At 43.1% G+C, this 20235-nt stretch overlaps 2 protein-coding genes across 6 annotated transcripts in view; one reads left to right on the top strand and one right to left on the bottom strand.

Annotated features, from left to right (window-relative positions):
* LOC110485109 (inactive rhomboid protein 2) overlaps positions 1-11927 on the top strand; it is a 51040-nt gene extending 39113 nt beyond the window's left edge. For 3 of the 5 annotated variants that reach the window (XR_016485811.1, XM_090196012.1, XM_036940624.2), the window contains 6 exons: positions 137-222; positions 381-444; positions 678-848; positions 986-1086; positions 4365-4518; positions 9060-11927. Coding sequence is in view for 2 of the 5 variants with exons in the window: in XM_090196012.1 (XP_090052138.1) it covers positions 137-222; positions 381-444; positions 678-848; positions 986-1086; positions 4365-4518; positions 9060-9479 (996 nt within the window). In the remaining 3 variants the exon portion in view is untranslated. Of the gene's footprint in view, positions 1-136; positions 223-380; positions 445-677; positions 849-985; positions 1087-4364; positions 4519-9059 lie in introns of those variants that run through there. The other 2 variants (XR_016485812.1, XR_016485810.1) reach the window with 2 other exon arrangements.
* Positions 11928-12066: 139 nt separating this feature from the next.
* aanat1 (aralkylamine N-acetyltransferase 1) lies at positions 12067-20058 on the bottom strand. Its single transcript, XM_021559441.3, has 3 exons — positions 17819-20058; positions 15788-15942; positions 12067-15390 (listed from the first exon to the last, which is right to left on the bottom strand). Exons 1-3 carry the CDS (start codon positions 17982-17984, stop codon positions 15085-15087), a joined length of 627 nt encoding a protein of 208 aa, XP_021415116.3. The 5' UTR covers positions 17985-20058; the 3' UTR covers positions 12067-15084.
* Positions 20059-20235: the final 177 nt, after the last annotated feature.

The raw sequence follows: 20235 nt of genomic DNA, 5'->3' as shown, positions 1-20235 counted from the left end.
GCTCCCTCCCTCGCTCTCTCTCGCTCTCCCTCCCTCCCTGTGTCACACTCACACACTCTCTCCTGCCACCTAGAGATGAATGCTTGTAAACTTGATCAACTTGTGTCTGGCTGTGTTTATTCGGGTCTGTGTGTAGGAGTCATTGGCCACCTTCATGAAATGGAGGGATGAAGATGTGGACATTCTGAGGTCGTCAGGCTCTGTGTGTCACCAGGACCCCAGGTACCGTCTTTGACACTGTTCTACTATAACGACTACAGTGGACACACACACACACACACACACACATACTGTCCTGACCTGACAAGGTAAAACTAACTCAAGAGAGTATCATAAAGTGTCTTCCTGCTATCTTATTTCCTGATGCATGCTGGGAACAGGACCTGTGAAGAGCCCGCCTCCGCAGAGCCTCACACCTGGCCCGATGACATCACACATTGGCCGGTGAGTGACAGGAGGATCATTCAGAGTTATGCTTCGTCTAACATTTATTGCGTGAACAGACATCGTCATGCATTCCATTTCTACAGAATGTTGCACCCCGCTGTACAGTGTAGGCCCCCCGGTATTAAAATACAGCAGTGGATGAGAGGTTACAGAACCATAGTAACCTCAGGGTCTTGGATCAGTGGAAACCAACACTAGCTTCTTCTCACCCTCCCTCCATCTGATCCCAGATCTGCACCTCCCCCCGCAAGACGAACCTGACAGGCTACAGACACATGGACTGTAACCTCAAGGGACGACCCTGCTGCATAGGCACTAAGGGCCGGTGTGAGATCACTACGAGAGAGTACTGCTCCTTCATGCACGGTTACTTCCACGAGGAGGCCACCCTCTGCTCCCAGGTAGGTGGGTGTGTGTCCGTCCGTCTGTCCGTCCGTCTGTCCGTCCGTCTGCCTGTCCTGTGGTGGGCGTTGTTTACAGGGTTTGTTTAATAACAGCCAGCTCCCTATCTGATCCTGTGGTCGCTCTTCGTTAACAGATCCACTGTCTGGATGATGTGTGTGGCCTCCTGCCCTTCCTCAACCCTGACGTACCCGACCAGGTCTACAGGCTGTGGCTCTCCTTGTTCCTACACGCAGGGTAATCCTACACTGTATTTCTATGGTACTTTTCTATACATGATATTGTTTTTAGCCTAAAGTGCTTGACAGTAAGAGTATGTCGACCTTGGGGTCATCTGACTGTAGTCACATCAGTACTTAGTGCAAATCCAAACACCATAGGTGGAGTCATGGGTTTTTGCTGACCAATTGACCTGAACGGGAAAGTCTCTGTAATGCTCTGTTAAAGGTCAAATCCAGCCGTTTTTATCTCAATATCAAATCATTTCCGGGGTAACAATTCATTAACTTACTGTGATTTTTAAAAAATAATAATGAAATGGTCAAAAATAGCTTCTTAGCAAAGAGCAATTTCTCAAGCAATAATTTAGCTAAGACTATCTGGTAGTGGTCTGGGGAGGGGGAAACTTAAAATATGCGTTTATTGGCAGAGGGGTTTGGAACTCTCTTTCTTATTGGTCTATTACAGTTTTTTTCGATTGCTAAACGACAGTGGGCACAACTGGAGTCACATGTGCAAAACTCTAACTACAGTCTGCACTACCAACAGTCACCTGAGCTAAACAGTTCACATCACCTGCACAACTCATTCCAAGCAACAAGCAACTCTTAACACATGGCTCAAAACACGCTCAGTGCAGCCAAACACTATGCACAACCCTCACTGAGATAACACACACTGTCACTCAGAACACACTGAGAGTAAAAACACTAGCATCAAACACCAATACAGAAAATACAAACTTTTCATCTTTACAGTTTGAACAATTTCAGTGACTTCATACAAAGTAATATTTTCTTCAAAGAAAAGAGTGACATTCTTTCACATGATTTATTACAATTTTTAGAACATAACAATTCTTTAAGGTCAATGAAAATTAGCAGTTTGCTTCAATAGTCTGTAGTAATTTACGGAATTACAGTAATGAGAAAAAAAAGGTAGAAACTAAAAGTACATACTGTAATTCGAACAAATAATTGAGGGGCTAATCCTGCCTCTCTCTAGCATCAGGCCACAGGTTTTCTTCAACATCACATCTAATGTTTTCTCTTGCAATGCACCTGGGGAAGAACCTTCTGAAGTGCCTTATCCATCCCTGGCAGTCCTCTGGACTCGTGTCCTCACATCCGGCACGCATGGCTTCCAAAAGAGACATTTGGTCATGTGGGTGGTGACCAAACACTTTCCACCTCCAGGCAGAGAAAAACTCCTCTATTGGGTTGAGGAAGGCTGAATATGCAGGCAGGTACAAAACCATAAATCTGTGATGTGCTGCAAACTAATCTGTGACAGCTGCAGAGTGGTGAAAAGCAACGTTATCACAAACTATGACAAAAACTTGGGGGTTTCTTACTGGCTCCCCCTGTTCTGCTGGCACTAGCTGAGCATAGAGCTGTTCTAGGAAAGCTATAAGCCTTTCTGTGTTGTATGGGCCAATGAGTGGTGTGTTGAGAAGCAAACCATCATTGGCCATTGCAGCACACTTGGTGATATTTCCCCCCCTTTGGCCTGGAACCTCCACAGTGGCCCTTTGACCTATATCATTCCTTCCTCTGCGCCGTGTTTTGGCAAGGTTAAATCCAGCTTCATCGATAAATACAAATGAATGTGGTCTTTCCAGTGCTTCCACCTCCATTACTCTCTGAAAAACAGTAAGTGCACAGTTTTACTGTAGAAATGCTAGTGTTTTTTTTTACTGTAAATATTTTGTATAGCTGTGTATGTAACCTCAGACGTCTTACCTGGACATATTGGTATCTTTGCTCTTTTACCCGTTCACTGTTTCTCTCGAACGATACAGTGTATAACTGTTTCATTGTAACTTGGTGTTTCTTTAGGACTCGAGCAATAGTTGTTGTGCTGACAGAATTAACATTTTCAAATATATCATTATCAGCCAGCACTCTATCTTGAATCTCCCGCAGTTTTATTGCATTGTTGACAACAACCATGTCAACAATAGCATTTTCCTGCGCATCTGAAAATATTTTTCCTCTTCCCCCTGTTGGGGGCAGCCTTTGGGTCCTGTTGTAAAAATATATTTTACAGTCAAACTTACTGTAATATATATCAGTGTAAATATTCTATAATTGCAATACAAAATAGATTCCTGTAATGTTTTCATTTACTGTAAGGATGTAACTCACCTGTTTGCATGATGGAAAATTCGCATTACAGATGCCACTGTGGATCTTTGCAGATTGGGTTGCACCCTCAACCCTGCTTCTCTCAATGAGAGACCATGGTTCATGACATGGTCTATAAGTGTAGCCCTTATTTCATCTGAAATAACAGCTCTTTGTCTTCTTTGTCTTCCTCCACGCATCCGCCCTCTCCCTGCCACCCTTCTTCCTCCACGAACCCATCTTCCTTGTTCCATTTCCAAAATGAGTCTTTCTGAGCTCTACCTATATATACTGTAATATGTGTGTGTGTTCACTAACAAGTCTAAAACAAGACACCTGCTTAGCCTTTCAGCTGAAATTGCAATCAGCAGTGTTTGAAAGGCACAAGGCTGAAATCTATTCCGTTTTGAATGTGTGGTTCACAGTTTTGACAGCAGTGTGTTAGCATTTGAACAAAGTGCTGTAAATCCACAGTGTTGTGCAGGTTGTGGTTAAAGTCATGGGATAAGTATGTAGAGTTTTGAAAACTGTGTTCAAGCAATGAAAAACAAACTAGAGTTTGGTCCACATGAACTGCTGCTGTGAAGACTGTAGTTAGAGTTTTGCACATGTGACTCCAGTTGTGTCCACTGTCGTTTAGCAATCGAAAAAAACTGTAACAATTAACAAATTTACTGCCTGCAAAACTCCATCCCACCAAAACAGCAGCTCTTACACTAAAAGGGCATTATCATTTTCACAATTTCACAGTATTATTCCAACCTCAGTGTGGAAATATATATAAAACACAGGGAAATCATGTTTTTGACTGCACTGGGCCTTTAATACTTTGTGTAACCCTAGTTGTAGCCTACAACACGGCTCTGATTGTTCCTTGTCAGTTTACATGGTCAGTGTGAACTCAGGGATATCCCATTGTATTCCACAGTCCCTAAGTATGGCCTTAACAGCAAATATTGTGTCGAGAGGATTCCCCCCATATGATTCAGCTATGGGTACTTAGCGAGGAGATTACAGCACGTGCTGGGGTTCTTGTGTGTGTGTGTGTGTGTGTGTGTGTGTGTGTGTGTGTGTGTGTGTGTTAATATAGCATAAGCCTACGGTATGTGCGCCTATAAGCCTATTTCCATGTGTTGTCCTCTGACTGGCCTCTTCCCTTTCCCTATGAAGCCTAGTCCACTGCCTGGTGTCCATAGTGTTCCAGATGACTATCCTGAGAGACCTGGAGAAACTGGCTGGCTGGGTCCGCATCTCCATCATCTACGTCCTCTCTGGCATCACCGGCAACCTGGCCAGCGCCCTCTTCCTCCCCTACAGAGCCGAGGTACACACACACACACACACACACAGGAGCGCACGTACACACACCTGCTCAGCTAACACAACCGCCACTGCTAATCTCCATTGAGCAGGTCAGGTGTTTTCTAGGAAAGCTGGCGAGAGAGAGCTTTAACATCTCAGCTAGGCCCGGGCAGCCACTGAGCTTAACACGGTTACTGGACGAGCTTTGGATAGGGAGATTACTGGACTGGACGTGACCCTGTCTGGAGAGTAAACGATCAGGACTTAACTGCCTCTGCCCTGTCTCCGTATCACCTGGAAGCTGGAACAGCACCATTTACACGTGGCTTGAGAAAGCCATGGAGGTCCTCTATTCATTTGTATGCTGAAAGCATTGGTAGAAATGCCATTGACAAAAACGTATTGCAATTGTGCGAACTGGCTGAATTTGCTAGGGTTGGCACAGTCGACGAGACGTTCTGACAGCCTGAGAAGAAGAGCCTTGGCTGCGGTAGCCAGATGTGGTGTGCCCGGGTCCCCCTAGTGAGAATGAGTTTCAATTCACTCCATGTACAGTGCCTTGCGAAAGTATTCGGCCCCCTTGAACTTTGCGACCTTTTGCCACATTTCAGGCTTCAAACATAAAGATATAAAACTGTATTTTTTTGTGAAGAATCAACAACAAGTGGGACACAATCATGAAGTGAAACGACATTTATTGGCTATTTCAAACTTTTTTAACAAATCAAAAACTGAAAAATTGGGCGTGCAAAATTAAGTTAATACTTTGTAGCGCCACCTTTTGCTGTGATTACAGCTGTAAGTCGCTTGGGGTATGTCTCTATCAGTTTTGCACATCGAGAGACTGAATTTTTTTCCCATTCCTCCTTGCAAAACAGCTCGAGCTCAGTGAGGTTGGATGGAGAGCATTTGTGAACAGCAGTTTTCAGTTCTTTCCACAGATTCTCGATTGGATTCAGGTCTGGACTTTGACTTGGCCATTCTAACACCTGGATATATTTATTTTTGAACCATTCCATTGTAGATTTTGCTTTATGTTTTGGATCATTGTCTTGTTGGAAGACAAATCTCCGTCCCAGTCTCAGGTCTTTTGCAGACTCCATCAGGTTTTCTTCCAGAATGGTCCTGTATTTGGCTCCATCCATCTTCCCATCAATTTTAACCATCTTCCCTGTCCCTGCTGAAGAAAAGCAGGCCCAAACCATGATGCTGCCACCACCATGTTTGACAGTGGGGATGTTGTGTTCAGCTGTGTTGCTTTTACGCCAAACATAACGTTTTGCATTGTTGCCAAAAAGTTCAATTTTGGTTTCATCTGACCAGAGCACCTTCTTCCACATGTTTGGTGTGTCTCCCAGGTGGCTTGTGGCAAACTTTAAACAACACTTTTTATGGATATCTTTAAGAAATGGCTTTCTTCTTGCCACTCTTCCATAAAGGCCAGATTTGTGCAATATACAACTGATTGTTGTCCTATGGACAGAGTCTCCCACCTCAGCTGTAGATCTCTGCAGTTCATCCAGAGTGATCATGGGCCTCTTGGCTGCATCTCTGATCAGTCTTCTCCTTGTATGAGCTGAAAGTTTAGAGGGACAGCCAGGTCTTGGTAGATTTGCAGTGGTCTGATACTCCTTCCATTTCAATATTATCGCTTGCACAGTGCTCCTTGGGATGTTTAAAGCTTGGGAAATCTTTTTGTATCCAAATCCGGCTTTAAACTTCTTCACAACAGTATCTCGGACCTGCCTGGTGTGTTCCTTGTTCTTCATGATGCTCTCTGCGCTTTTAACGGACCTCTGAGACTATCACAGTGCAGGTGCATTTATACAGAGACTTGATTACACACAGGTGGATTGTATTTATCCTCATTAGTCATTTAGGTCAACATTGGATCATTCAGAGATCCTCACTGAACTTCTGGAGAGAGTTTGCTGCACTGAAAGTAAAGGGGCTGAATAATTTTACACGCCCAATTTTTCAGTTTTTGATTTGTTAAAAAAGTTTGAAATATCCAATAAATGTTGTTCCACTTCATGATTGTGTCCCACTTGTTGTTGATTCTTCACAAAAAAATACAGTTTTATATCTTTATGTTTGAAGCCTGAAATGTGGCAAAAGGTCGCAAAGTTCAAGGGGGCCGAATACTTTCGCAAGGCACTGTAAACTGTAAAGCTCCATGCATCCAACACATTTTGCATTCCTTTTCCCAACACACACAACTGGGTCTCATGTTCATGTTTAATCACAACTGAGTGTTGACCCAGTCAGTCGACCCATTCTTTCTGTCTCAGACCATGTCCCGAGTCTCTCAAGTGTGGTCGCGCACACAAACACACTCTTACACGTTTTGTCATTCACTGACATTCCCATTGTCGCCCTATCTTCACTTGCAGAGGAAATGTCCAGCTCTCTGTGTTCCTCTCCCTGACCCGGGACACGCTGGTGCTTGTTGTGTTCTCTGGACATGATCTAATCCAACCGAGCCCTTTTTCTTCTGCAGTGTGTGATGTGCTAATGGTAAGTTAGTCCAATCCCCCTTTGAGGTGAGGCAGCCAGCTTAATTGTGCCTGTGTGTTAAGGAGAGAGCGAGAGCGGCAGGGACGTTCAGTCCAGGTTGCGGAGTCGGCAGTAGGCTAAATGTGAAGGGCACAGGAAGTGATCTCAGAGCGTCTTTGGACAGGAGACCCTGTTCCCTTGTCATCCCCTCTTAAAGCTTTACCATATTGCTGTCCATTTGGCATAGGATGTGTGGACAAGTTACTTAAATGTTTTTCCCTTGTTATATTTCTTCTGGCGTTCAGACTCCTTTCTGTATGACCAGACTGTAATAGCCCATCCATGCTAAACTTCATTGATTTACAATTGGATTCACTCATAGTCCCAGTATGTTAGGTTGTAGAAATGAAGAGTGCAAATGGAAAGAAGAGAGGGAAAAGACTGGAAAGAAGAGGATGCGCTACAGATTTGTGCTCGAGGGCAAGGCTCAGTATCGTGGACAGGAAGCATTGTCTGTGACGTGGGCATGGCCAAGTGGGAGAAGAGAGTCGCTGTGGATGACCTAATTGGCGCAAACCAACCACTCCCAATTGGCCTCTGTAAAACACACTCTCTTGCTCGCCACACATTACCCGAAGGATATGGTGTGGGTTAACAAAGGTCACTGCTACACTAATCCAGATTCCTGGTCTGTTCAATTGTTGAAAAAGTAAATGGCCTGGTCTTCCACTGCTTCCTACATACAGATTATGGATCAGAGTTTAGTACTCCCGAGGAGTACCTATTTCGGGAAGAATCTCTTCTTCTTTTGCTTCTTCATTTCTCCAGATTACCAGCTCTAAATCTGCAGGTGTGCGTCTTTGACATGATTTGGCGCTAGGCACGTCTGTCACTGTCCTAGTGTGAAGTTACTGTGAGGTAGCACTCAGAAATGTCACCGCTGCTGCACAAGCAGGACGCAGGCTTTCACACGACAGGAATAGCTCCAGAGACGTCCTCATCTCATCCACTTATAGGGCCCGGTTTGAGTAAAAGGGGATTGTCCCATTGGTGGAGTAAACAAGACCCCGAAGCGGTGGCCGAGTCTCTATCCACTGTGGTTGAACACATCACAAATGAGGATTAGTTTTAGGTCAGTGCCTAGGGCGTGTGAAAAACCTCACTCCTCCTCGCCTGTCCTTCTGGGAGGTTAGAATCTCAGATTAGCCATCTGCCCCGGTACGCCCACCACAGCCCTGACGTCAATCTAATCAAGATGCCTGCTGTAGAACCATTGACCAAAGAACCATTGCTGTTGGTTTCAACCTAGACCTAACTATTAAGTAGTTACAACGTAAATGTACCTTAAATCGTAAGGTTTAGAACGGAGGCACAATGTAATACTCTTTTGTTATACTACTCCAACAATGACACATTCCCGTTTTTTGGAACATCCAACGTCACTGTAGACATATGAAAGTGAAGATGGTTAAAATGTCTGATGGTGTAATTTATATATTGATCGCAACATTTGTTTGGGGACATCATACCAAAGATAATTACCCTGCTGCGAGGAAGTTAATTGCAGGGCTAAACCTCTCCAGACCCCTGAGCTGCATGCATTTGGATCAGTAGACTACCGAACAAATTCACTATTACACACAGACGTCAACATTTAATGCACTCAGCTGGTGCACTCGCTTCCCATTTTGCCCGATTCCTATTGTCCTCTGCTATAAGGGACTATAACAACTCCTCGGTCATCTGCCTGCCCATTAGCAAGGAGTACATATGCTACCACCACTTCCTTCATGCTAATGTACTGTAATGTATTTGATATTAATTTCAACAGATGCCAGTGAGCAGCATGCATGCATTTATCCCGGCATCTTCCACTGATATGTCCCATGCTATGGTCAACAGTGACATTCATTCATGCACATGCTGGTCTTGCCACTCATTCACCCAGTGGTGGCATCATCATTGAGTGAAACACCATCCCCGCCCTCCATTTTGTTTGGTCAGAGCAGGTGGATGTATGACTCTCTTTTCCCTCTCTCTCTCTGTCTTTCTCCGGTTATCATCCAGGTTGGCCCAGCTGGCTCCCAGTTCGGGCTGCTTGCCTGCCTGTTTGTGGAGCTCATCCAGGGCTGGCAGATGCTGGAGAAGCCGTGGAAGGCCTTCCTCAAGCTGGTTGGCATCGTCTTCTTCCTGTTCCTGTGTGGCTTGCTGCCCTGGATCGACAATATTGCCCACATCTTCGGCTTCCTCAGCGGCCTGCTGCTCTCCTTCTCCTTCCTGCCCTACGTGACGTTCGGCGACTTCGACAAGTACCGAAAGCGTGTCCTCATCCTGCTATCGCTGCTGGTCTACCTGGGCCTGCTCTCCTCGCTGGTCGTCTGGTTCTATATCTACCCCATCAACTGGCACTGGCTGGAGCACCTCACCTGCCTGCCCTTCACCAGCAAGTTCTGTGAGAAGTACGACATCGACCATGTGGTGCACTAGGCTAAAGCACTCACTAAAGCGCTAACAGCTAATGCTAGCTGGCTTTAGAACCTGGACACTCACTAAAGCGCTAACGGCTAATGCTAGCTGGCTTTAGAACCTGGACAGGAAGCGCAGTGGAAAATACTTTTAAGGGAAACAGAACTTAAAGGGAGAGCGCACCTGGTCCATATGCCCGTAAGCACCCAGGGTATCTACGCACATTGCCTTCAAGACTGTACAGCTATGCTAGTTCCTCTGGAGAGAACGACTCAGTCTGAGCGTGGTGTTAAAGTGGACTTGGAAGACGACAGAGGATATCCTACCCTGTCGGTTCATAAACTGTCACGTTAATACTACAGAGGCCTCTTATTTGTTCATTTTTGTACTCATTTTCTACAACACTGGATGCATCTTAACACTACGTGATATAGCATTTCATTATGTTCAGATACTTTGAATTAGCTGTTCATGGGAGCATTTCACTATGCTATTGAATACAAGTCATACAGTTTGTCACTGGCTGGAGCATTGTTTAAACTTGAACCTAGTTTTGTGTGCTTTTCATGAATTTTCCATGGCACTTTTTTTGGGGGGGACCAGTTAAGTGTTAAGAATTCCGTCCAATAGCAGTTACCTTTCACAATGAATTATACCATACAGACAGTGTCAATAAAATGATGTTATTGTATCTGTAAATGATGCTTGTTCTTCATCTGAAGGATTGCTCTGACCTTCCAAATCCTGCCTTCCAAATCTGCCTAGGTTATTTATGGCAACAGCCACAGGTGCTTGATAAATATACATCTAACTAATTCCAATTGAACTGTGTCACTGCCCCAAAGACAAGCTGTTAGCCTTATGGAAGGCTTTTCAGTTTAAGTGCACTACTAAATAAACACGTTGACTTGTTTTGGCCATAATTGTGGCGTTTCACTGGACATTGTGTTATAGCTTTGATACTCAAACCTTAATTAAACGAAATATCGTAAGATTATAGGATCTGACTGACCTTCCAAAAGGCAGTATGTGATCTGATCGAGCAAGGTAGAAAGTCCATGTTGTTTCACTTCAAACTACAATGTACTTGCACTATCTCTACAGTAATATATATATATAGTAATTATAGCACTTCAGTGCTATCAAAGCAAATGACTTATCAATGTATTATGTGTATATATATATAAAAAGCGAACGAGAATCCATGTACTTTGTGCCTTGATCAATGGCCATTGATTCAAGAAAGGCTGCTAGTCACTCTTTTCATTATAGATATCAAAATGGCCAACCAAGTTTCTGCCATCCTGGCCTGCTCCTGGTCTCTTAGATTATGACCCTCTCCTCTGGCAGCTGTCCACTCTTCACTGCTTAGGACGTATCCTGAGAGGTGGATTACTGCAGTGATGTGGATTATTTGAGCAGCATTTACTATGCTTTGTTAAGTCACTTTACACACCAGCAGTCAACTGGTGGCGTTAATGGCCGACTATGTCAATAACGTGCAATTCTTCACAGGTGTTGGTTGGACGACCGTTGAGTACTGTTTTACGTTGTCTTGTCATTTTGAGCATTTAAATGGTAGTGACCCTGTAATTTGCAAGGAATCTGTCCCTCTTTTCTTTTGAACACTTGAGCACAGTCTGGTCCTCTTCATAGGAATTCACAGTGCCTTCTGAAATGTGTGTAATCCTTGAATTTGAGTGTCTGTAAATCGGCAAGCGTAAATGCATAAGTCTGTAAGTGCATTTGGACCAAATTGATGAGTTATTTATTTGGAATGTGCTCTTTTACTGAGATATTGTGATCTTATTGCTGTAGTTTTTTTTTAAAGATATTAGCCTTACGTGTATGTACAAATTCACACAATGTTCTTAAAGAGAAATGTAATAATGTTTTCCCTCGTGTGTCTTGAGCTCATAGATTCAACTACCGGTAACCTTTCCTGACTTTTGTGAAAATGGCTCAAGGAACTACTACTTTGGATCTGTGCTTCTGAACTATTTCTCTTGACAATCGCATTCAGCCGGGTCGTGTGGTGGTGCTTGAAAAGCGAGGAATAGAAATACTGTTGTAGATTCACCCTCTTCAAGAGAGATTTACTCTCCACAACTTTAATCTCTGTGGGTCACGTTTTTGCAAGCGGGGAAGTTGAAAGCAAGTTGCTTTGTCCTCTAAATCTGCCATTTGTTAACCATAGAAACCCTACAGTGTCATGCATTTCTACATTCCTAATGAAAGGGAAATAGTCCGAAACAGAAATGTTTGAAAATGTGTTTATTTTCTTACTTTCAAAATGTTATAAAAATCAGTAATGTCTTGATTCAAGATTGATGGAGGCAAAGGTGGTGATTTTCTACAGGGAAAAAGACGACTCATTTATCAAGGGGAATGGAAAATCCCAGGGAGGGATATTGGTAAAAAAAATTGCTGTGTTTCAAACATTCAAATGCTATAAAGTCTATTTTCAAATACTGTGCAAGCTACAAGTATATTGTTCACAACTCCATACTATATTGGCAATTGGATTCCCATAAATGTGTCATTACTACTAACACCCTCCAGACATGGCCTGCTTACTGAATACAGTAGGCCAGGCTTTGTTTAAAATGCTTGGCAGCAGAAAATAGACGATTCTCGTAAATCCCTAGAAGTTAACGACAATAATGCTTGCTAATGGGACACGTTAGCAGATTAACCCCTATAGCCCTAGGGAGAGGGGCGTGCAATACTGGTCTACATTGGAGACTGGCGTCTCTGCCAACAAACACACAACCTAGTTTGCTCATATCCCTCCCTGATATACTGTATATCGGTAATCTAATTTCAAACATTTTCTCACAATCTAGAAAGAAACAGGTGCTGGCTAAAAGAGTAATACTACCATTAAATCTACTACCATGGTATATACCATGGTTTATAAAAGTCCCCACCCAGCTCTTTTAGCTGCCCAGTGCATTTTAAAGGCATAAATACAGAAGGATAAACAAAAACATTAGTGATCTTGAAAAGCAAATTAAAGTCCCAGGCAATCGCCCAGGTTTTGATGTGCCATAAAACTGCATATTCAGACAGGAAGAATGAGATTTAAAGTGTCCTCCTTGGTTGCTTGGCATTGAGTTAATGCTGTTTTAATGCTTGCCACGAAAGGCTTTTTTTAATCTCAAAGGCTGACATGATCTTTGAGGAAGATATGGAATTACTTGAGTAATTAAGTGACAAGAAGAAGGGTCACAAAATGCTAACAGGAAGAGAGAAGCTAGCGGACCCTTCTTCAATCTAGGCATATCTGCATTTTTGTTAGATTCTCAAGTCATCCACCAAGATGCAGTTTGTTTGCTAAAATCTCAGACTTAATATGAGTTACAAAATGTCCAGCATTTTATACAAAAATATATACTTTGCTGCACTTTTCCTTGCTGTACTTTTCTAATGTGAACCTAGCATTTTCTGCAGGTAGCAGATTCTATTTGGTCATCTTGAATAAGACATTTTGTAAAAAGGAATAAAGTAATACATTTATAATCACTTAATTACTCAAGTCATTCCATATCTTCCTCAAAGATCATGTCAGTCTTTGAGATTAAAAAAAGCCTTTTGTGAACAAACACTCACATTTGACTAGCTTTGACTTTGACTACTTTGAGGAGAAATGTACTTACTACGACTGTGATATGTGGTTGTCCTACCTAGCTATCTTAAGATGAATGCATTAACTGTAAGTTGCTCTGTTTTTTTTTAAATGCTTGGTCTCTTACGGGTCAACTATCTTCTGTAACACCCACCACATAGGACACACAAACCGTGCCACAACCACAAAACAGTGAGCACAGACAAACACCTTCGAGCCACTGCACTAGCATCCCACATGTAACTCACAGCAAGCGTAATGTCGTTCCCAGAAACTTTGTGCAATAGACCGGGAACGAGGTTTCACCAAGCTGCTTACAAACGGCGGCAAGAAAAAGTATGTGAACCCTTTTGAATTATCTGGATTTCAGCATAAATTGGTCATAAAATTTGATCTGATCTTCATCTAAGTCACAACAACAGACAAACACAGTCTGCTTAAACTAATAACTCACAAATTATTGTATTTGTCTTGTCTATATTGAATACATCATTTAAACATTCACAGGTTGGAAAAAAGTATGTGAACCCCTAGGTTAATGACTTCTCCAAAAGCTAATTGGAGTCAGGAGTCAGCTAACCTGGAGTACAATCATTGAGACGGGATTAGAGATGTTAGAGCTGCCCTGCCTTATAAAAAAAAACCACTCACCATATTTGAGTTTGCTATTCACAAGAAGCATTGCCTGATGCGAACCATGCCTCGAGCAAAAGAGATCTCAGAAGACCCAAGATTAAGAATGGTTGACTTGCATAAAACTGGAAAGGGTTACATAAGTATCAAAAAAAGCCTTGATGTTCATCAGTCCAAGGTAAGACAAATTGTCTATAAATGGAGAAAGTTCAGCACTGTTGCTACTCTCCCTAGGAGTGGCCGTCCTGCAAAGATGACTGCAAGAGCACAGCGCAGAATGCTCAATGAGGTTAAGAAGAATCCTAGAGTGTGAGCTAAAGACTTACAGAAATCTCTGGGACATGCTAACATCTCTTTTGACAAGTCTACTATACGTAAAACACTAAACAAGAATGGTGTTGATGGGAAGACATCACAGAAGAAGCCACTGCTGTCCCAAAAGAATATTGCTGCACATCTGAAGTTCGCAAAAGAGCATATGGATGTTCCACAGCGCTACTGGCAAAATGTTCTGAGGACAGATGAAACTAAAGTTCAGTTGTTTGGAAGGAACACAACACTTGAGTCGAGAGAAAAAAGGCACAGCACACTAACATCAAAACCTCATCCCAACTGTAAAGTATTCTGAAGGGAGCATCATGGTTTGAAGCTGCTTTGCTGCCTCAGGGCCTGGACAGCTTGCTGTCATCGACGGAAAAATGAATTCCCAAGTTTATCAAGACATTTTGCAGGACAATGTAAGGCTATCTGTCTGCCAATTGAAGCTCAACAGAAGTTGGGTAATGCAACAAGACAACAACCCAAAACACAGAAGTAAATCGACAACAAAATGGCTTCAACAGAAGAAAATACGCCTTCTGGAGTGGCCCAGTCAGAGTCCTGACCTCCACCCGATTGAGATGCTGTGGCAGGATCTCGAGAGCGGTTCACACCAGACATCCCAAGAATATTGCTGAACTGAAGCAGTTTTATAAAGAGGACTGGTCCAATATTCCTCCTGACCGTTGTGCAGGTCTGATCCGCAACTACAAAAAACGTTTGGTTGAGGTTACTGCTGCCAAAGGAGGGTCAACCAGTTATTAAATCCATGGGTTCACATACTTTTTCCACACTGCACTGCAAATGTTCACACGGTTCAATAAAGACATGAAAAAGTATAATTGTTTGTGTGTTATTAGTTTAAGCAGACTGTTTGTCTATTGTTGTAACTTAGATGAAGATCAGATCAAATTTGATTTATGCAGAAGTCCAGGTAATTCCAAAGGGTTCACATACTTTTTCTTGCCACTGTAGCCGTCGTCCAGCCACGGAAGGTTGGTCAAACACCCCCCAGTGAAGGAGGCATCCATCTTGGTTCGTATCCCCTCAAACACCACTGTTGCGGCGCATGTACGCGTGGCCCCGGACAGGATACATCATCTCAATGAAGGTCAGGGGCCCCACGGTGATGTCGCTGGGGCCCTGCACTTTAAATCCTGACTTCTGGTAGAAAGGGACCAGGAAGTCTTCGCACATGAGCACGGCGCAGCGCACATAGGGCAGGCAGCGCAGGTACTGCAGGTAGCGCCACATCAGGATGGAGCCCTTGCCTTGCTGCCGGAAGGTGCGGTGGACAGCAAGCACATGGAGGTGGACCGTGGAGCCATGGGGCTTGTGGAGGGTGAGAGCGTCCTGAAAAAGGAGGGAGGGAAGGCTGAGTTTTGAGTGCATGAGTGCAATGTGAGATCACCCGACTAACCACTTATCATGGCCATGGAGATTTTTTCATGATCAACTCTATTGAACCCTGAATTGACAGGTTTGTGTGGATGTAAGCTTGGTTTATGTGGATGTAAGGTTGGTTGTGTGGATGTAAGGTTGGTTGCATTCTCTGATTTTGAGATGTTTTATATAAAAACCTTGAAGTCCCCGTACTAAAAAAATAATTGTACGTTTCTATTGATAAAATACCACGTCGAAGTACATCCTCAAAGCTTGTCTTTTGATTCATTGGGTAGGCTACCAAAAGTCATTCATTATAATGAAGACATTGTCCCACTTATTCAACACATTTTGACTTGGGACTTACCATGGCTAGTTTCTCCTGGTCCCACAGTGATCCTATGATGAAGGCAACGAGGCGTCCCTCCTCAAACCAGCCCAGAGACAGCTCAGGGCACAGCGTCAGGAAGTGACACACCTCATCCAAGTGGAGCGGACACTCTCCAGACACAGAGATGAAGGCTGAGGAGGTCAGACAGACAACCCAAGTCCATGATCAAGTACACACGTAGTTGTTCAGTCTAATCTCAGTTTGCTTACTTCCAACTAAACTCAGCATAAAAAGAAACGCCCCTTTTTCAGGACCCTGTCTTTCAAAGATAATTCGTAAAAATCCAAATAACTTCACAGATCTTCATTGTAAAGGGTTTAAACACTGTTTCCCATGCTTGTTCAATGAACCATAAACAATTAATGAACATGCACCTGCGGATGATCGTTAAGACACTAACAGCTTACATAGGGTAGGCAATTAAGGTCACAGTTATGAAAACGTAGGACACTAAAGAGGCATTTATACTCACTCTGAAAAACACCAAAAGAAAGATGCCCAGGATCCCTGCTCATCTGTGTGAACGTGCCTTAGGCATGCTGCAAGGAGGCATGAGGACTGCAGATGTGGCCAGGGAAATAAATTGTAATGTCCGTACTATGAGACGCCTTAGACAGCGCTACAGGGAGACGGATGGACAGCTGATCGTCCTCGCAGTGGCAGACCGCGTGTAACAACACCTGCACAGGATCGGTACATCCGAACATCACACCTGCAGGACGGGTACAGGATGGCAACAACAACTGCCCGAGTTACACGAGGAACACACAATTCCTTCGTTAGTGCTCAGACTGCCCGCAATAGGCTGAGAGAGGTTGGACTGAGGGCTTGTAGGCCTGTTGTAAGGCAGGTCCTCACCAGACATCACCGGCAACAACGTTGTCTATGGGCACAAACCCACCGTTGCTGGACCAGACAGGACTGGCAAAAGATGCTCTTCACTGACGAGTCGCGGTTTTGTCTCACCAGGGGTGATGGTATAATTTGTGTTTATTGTCAAACGAATGAGCGTTACACCAAGGCCTGTACACTGGAGCAGGATCGATTTGGAGTTGGAGGGTCCATCATGGTCTGGTGCATCATCGGACTGAGCTTGTTGTCATTGCAGGCAATCTCAACGCTGTGTGTTACAGGGAAGACCTCCTCCTCCCTCATGTGGTACCCTTCCTGCAGGATCATCCTGACATGACCAGCCAGCATGACAATGCTAACAGCCATACTGCCCGTTCTGTGTGTGATTTCCTGCAAGACAGGAATGTCTGTGTTCTGCCATGTCCAGCGAAGAGCCCGGATCTCAATCCCATTTAGCACGTCTGGGACCTGTTGGGTCGGAGGGTGAGGACTAGGGCCATTCCCCCCAGAAATGTCCGGGAACTTGCAGGTGCCTTGGTGGAAGAGTAGGGTAACATCTCACAGCAAGAAGTGGCACATCTGGTGCAGTCCATGAGGAGGAGATGCACTGAAGTACTTAATGCAGCTGGTGGCCACACCAGATACTGACTGTTACTTTTGAATTTGACCCCCCCTTTGTTCTGGGACACATTATTCCATTTCTGTTAGTCACATGTCTGTGGAACTTGTTCAGTTTATGTCTCAGTTGTTGAATCTTGTTATGTTCATACAAATATTTACACAATTTAAGTTAGCTGAAAAGAAACGCAATTGACAGTGAGAGGACGTTTCTTTTTTTGCTGAGTTTACTTGCTTGGTGACATGAATCCCATCATGACTGACTGTTTGTTTGTCATGAATTTGGTTGGTATCCAAAGATTTATTTCCAAAATATATATTAGCCTAGTCTATAAAAAAAAATTAAAAGTAAACTTTAAATGTAAAGCACCTCATCATTAAGTATTCTATATTTGACACGTCAAATTAATGACAAAGCATTTTTTTTTCACAAAACATCAATATACCTTTTTATGTCTAGGTACAAAGTTGTAAAGAAAAACGACCAGTATTGGGGTAAAAACAAGTTCTACATTTTAGTAAGTTAAAAGTTGTTACCCTCTCTTTCGATCTCAAACACGCTGATTGCGTCCTCCGGGCTGAGGCAACGGAACTCGCTGACCGGGAGTGTGTGGCGACGCCCGCGCCTGGGGGTGATGGAACCCATGGGAGGGCGCATTAGGAGACTAGATTTCAGGAAAGGCAGGGCACTGACTGTCGACATGGTGTCTGATCGAAGTTCCAAACTCTTAAATCAAATAGAAATGTTGATATTTCAATATAATTTATACTTTATATTGAATGGCTGCCTCTCTTCGATATCTGCTCCACTCAAGTGATCCTAGTGAAGAAGGGTTGTGTGTAAAGTCTGAGGTTAATGTGGTGCGCCGTGTGTATTTTTACCTTTGGCAGTAAGTGCTATTAGTCATAAGCCTACAAGCTGGATGACCAAATTCTGAGAGAATACCTGTCAACAATAAACATATTGACCCGGATTTATTGGGGATATTCGTCACTTGTGTTTGGAATTAGCCTCTTGTAAACACGCAACTAATGGATCGGCTTTTGGCTAAGCCTAGGTATCACCTATTTTCAGTTATTTCATTTATATCTATAAATTACAATTTACATATAGGTCTAAAAATTCAGTGTTTGATGGGTACAGTTTTGGCCTTCTATACTGAACAAAAATATGAACATGCATGCCGCCATTTCAAAGATTTTACTGAGTTACAGTTTATATAAGGAAATTAGTCAATTGAAATAAACTATTTAGGCCTTAATCTATGGATTTCACATGACTGGGAATACAGATATGCATATGTTGGTCACAGATCTTCTTTTTTTAAGGTAGGGGTGTGGATCAGAATACCAGTCAGTATCTGGTGTGACCACCATGTGCCTCATGCAGTGTGCATGCAGTCTTTCTCATAGAGTTGTTCAGGCTGTTGATTGTGGCCTATGGAATGTAGTCCCAGTCCTCTTTAATGGCTGTGCGAAGTTGCTGGATATTGGCAGGAACTGGAACACGCTGTCGTACATGCCAATCCAGAGCATCCCAAACATGCTCAATGGGTGACATGTCTGGTGAGTACATAGGCTATGGAAGAACTGGGACATTTTCAGGTTCCAGGAATTGTGTACAGATCCGTGCGACATGTGACCGTGCATTATCATGCTGAAACACGAGTTGATGGCGGCAGATGAATGGCATGAGGATCTCGTCACGGTATCTCTGTGCATTCAAATTGCCATCAATAAAATGCAATTGTGTTTGTTGTTTGTAGCTTATGCCTGCCCATACCATAACCCCAACACCACCATGGCTCACTTTGTTCACAACATTGACATGAGCAGACCGCTCGCTTACACAACGCTATACACATAGTCTGCGATTGTGAGGCCGGTTGGACATACTGTCATATCCTCTAAAATGAAGCTGGAGGTGGCTTATGGTAGAGAAACTAACATTAAATGATCAATTATCTGGTGGACATTCCTGCAGTCAGAATGCCAATTGCACGCTCCTTCAAAACTTGAGACATCTGTGGCATTGTGTTGTGTGACAAATCTGCACATTTTAGAGTGGCCTTTTATTGTCCCCAGCACATCATTGTGTAATGATCATGCTTCTTGATATGCCACACACCTGTCAGATGGATGGATTATCTTGGCAAAGGATAAATGCTAACTTACAGGGATGTGAACAAATGTGTGCACAACATTTTAGAGAAATAAGCTTTTTGTGCGTATGGAAAATGTCTGGGACCTTATATTTCAGCTCATGAAACATGGGACCAACACTTTACATGTTGCGTTTATATTTTTGTTCAGTGTATAATTTAAAATATAAGTGGAATATAGGCTGTATGTAATTGTAAAATGCCTATTTTATTTAAATGTTGATATCAATATCACTCGATCAGAATTTTCCGCATAGAATAGGCCTACTGGTGATTGTATTATGAATCTTATTGGTTGCCCTCATCTATTTACAAAACGTCATGTCACTCAAATAAGGGAAACTTTTCTATTGTACATCAATTGTCTCGAGATTGTGGTTCATGATTTTTTTCCCCATGTAAGAGTTTGTTGATCATTATTTCAGTTTTAATGTATAGTTTATCCCCTGTTTGCAATACGTTGCTGACCAATATGAAATTCGTTTTTTTTTTTTTTTGGCTACCTGATAAATGCAGGTAGAGAACAGAGTTAGCGTCTGTATTTGTTGGACTCCCTTTATCAAAAAATAGAATATGCTTCTCGCATTATATAAATTTTTTATTTTTTATAGATGTATACGCGCATCTTTGCGCTTGACAAATAAGACATATGTCTCATCACGTTAGCCTACATAACACAACTACCGTGTCAGGCACGGTATGCATAAAATATGTTATTTCATGCCACAATCCTGTGAAACCATGGCTGTGTCTGCAATAATAAGCCAATTTCAGCACTCGACACTGACACCA

Source organism: Oncorhynchus mykiss, chromosome 13 (assembly GCF_057628025.1).
Source record: "Oncorhynchus mykiss isolate SJ-2025 chromosome 13, ASM5762802v1, whole genome shotgun sequence".
NCBI lineage: Eukaryota > Metazoa > Chordata > Actinopteri > Salmoniformes > Salmonidae > Oncorhynchus > Oncorhynchus mykiss.
The sequence above is the reverse complement of the archived record's forward strand: the minus strand, read 5'-3'. Positions and strand labels throughout refer to the sequence as shown.

What these genes read in the sequence shown, in the direction of transcription:
- aanat1 (XM_021559441.3), bottom strand. Translation starts at nt 17,984, where the DNA reads ATGTCGACAGTCAGTGCCCTGCCTTTCCTGAAATCTAGTCTCCTAATG. An exon ending in GTTTGAGATCGAAAGAGAGG is followed by an intron (nt 15,943 to 17,818) that starts GTAACAACTTTT and finishes TGACCTCCTCAG; the next exon opens with CCTTCATCTCTGTGTCTGGA. An exon ending in ACCAGGAGAAACTAGCCATG is followed by an intron (nt 15,391 to 15,787) that starts GTAAGTCCCAAG and finishes CTCCTTTTTCAG; the next exon opens with GACGCTCTCACCCTCCACAA.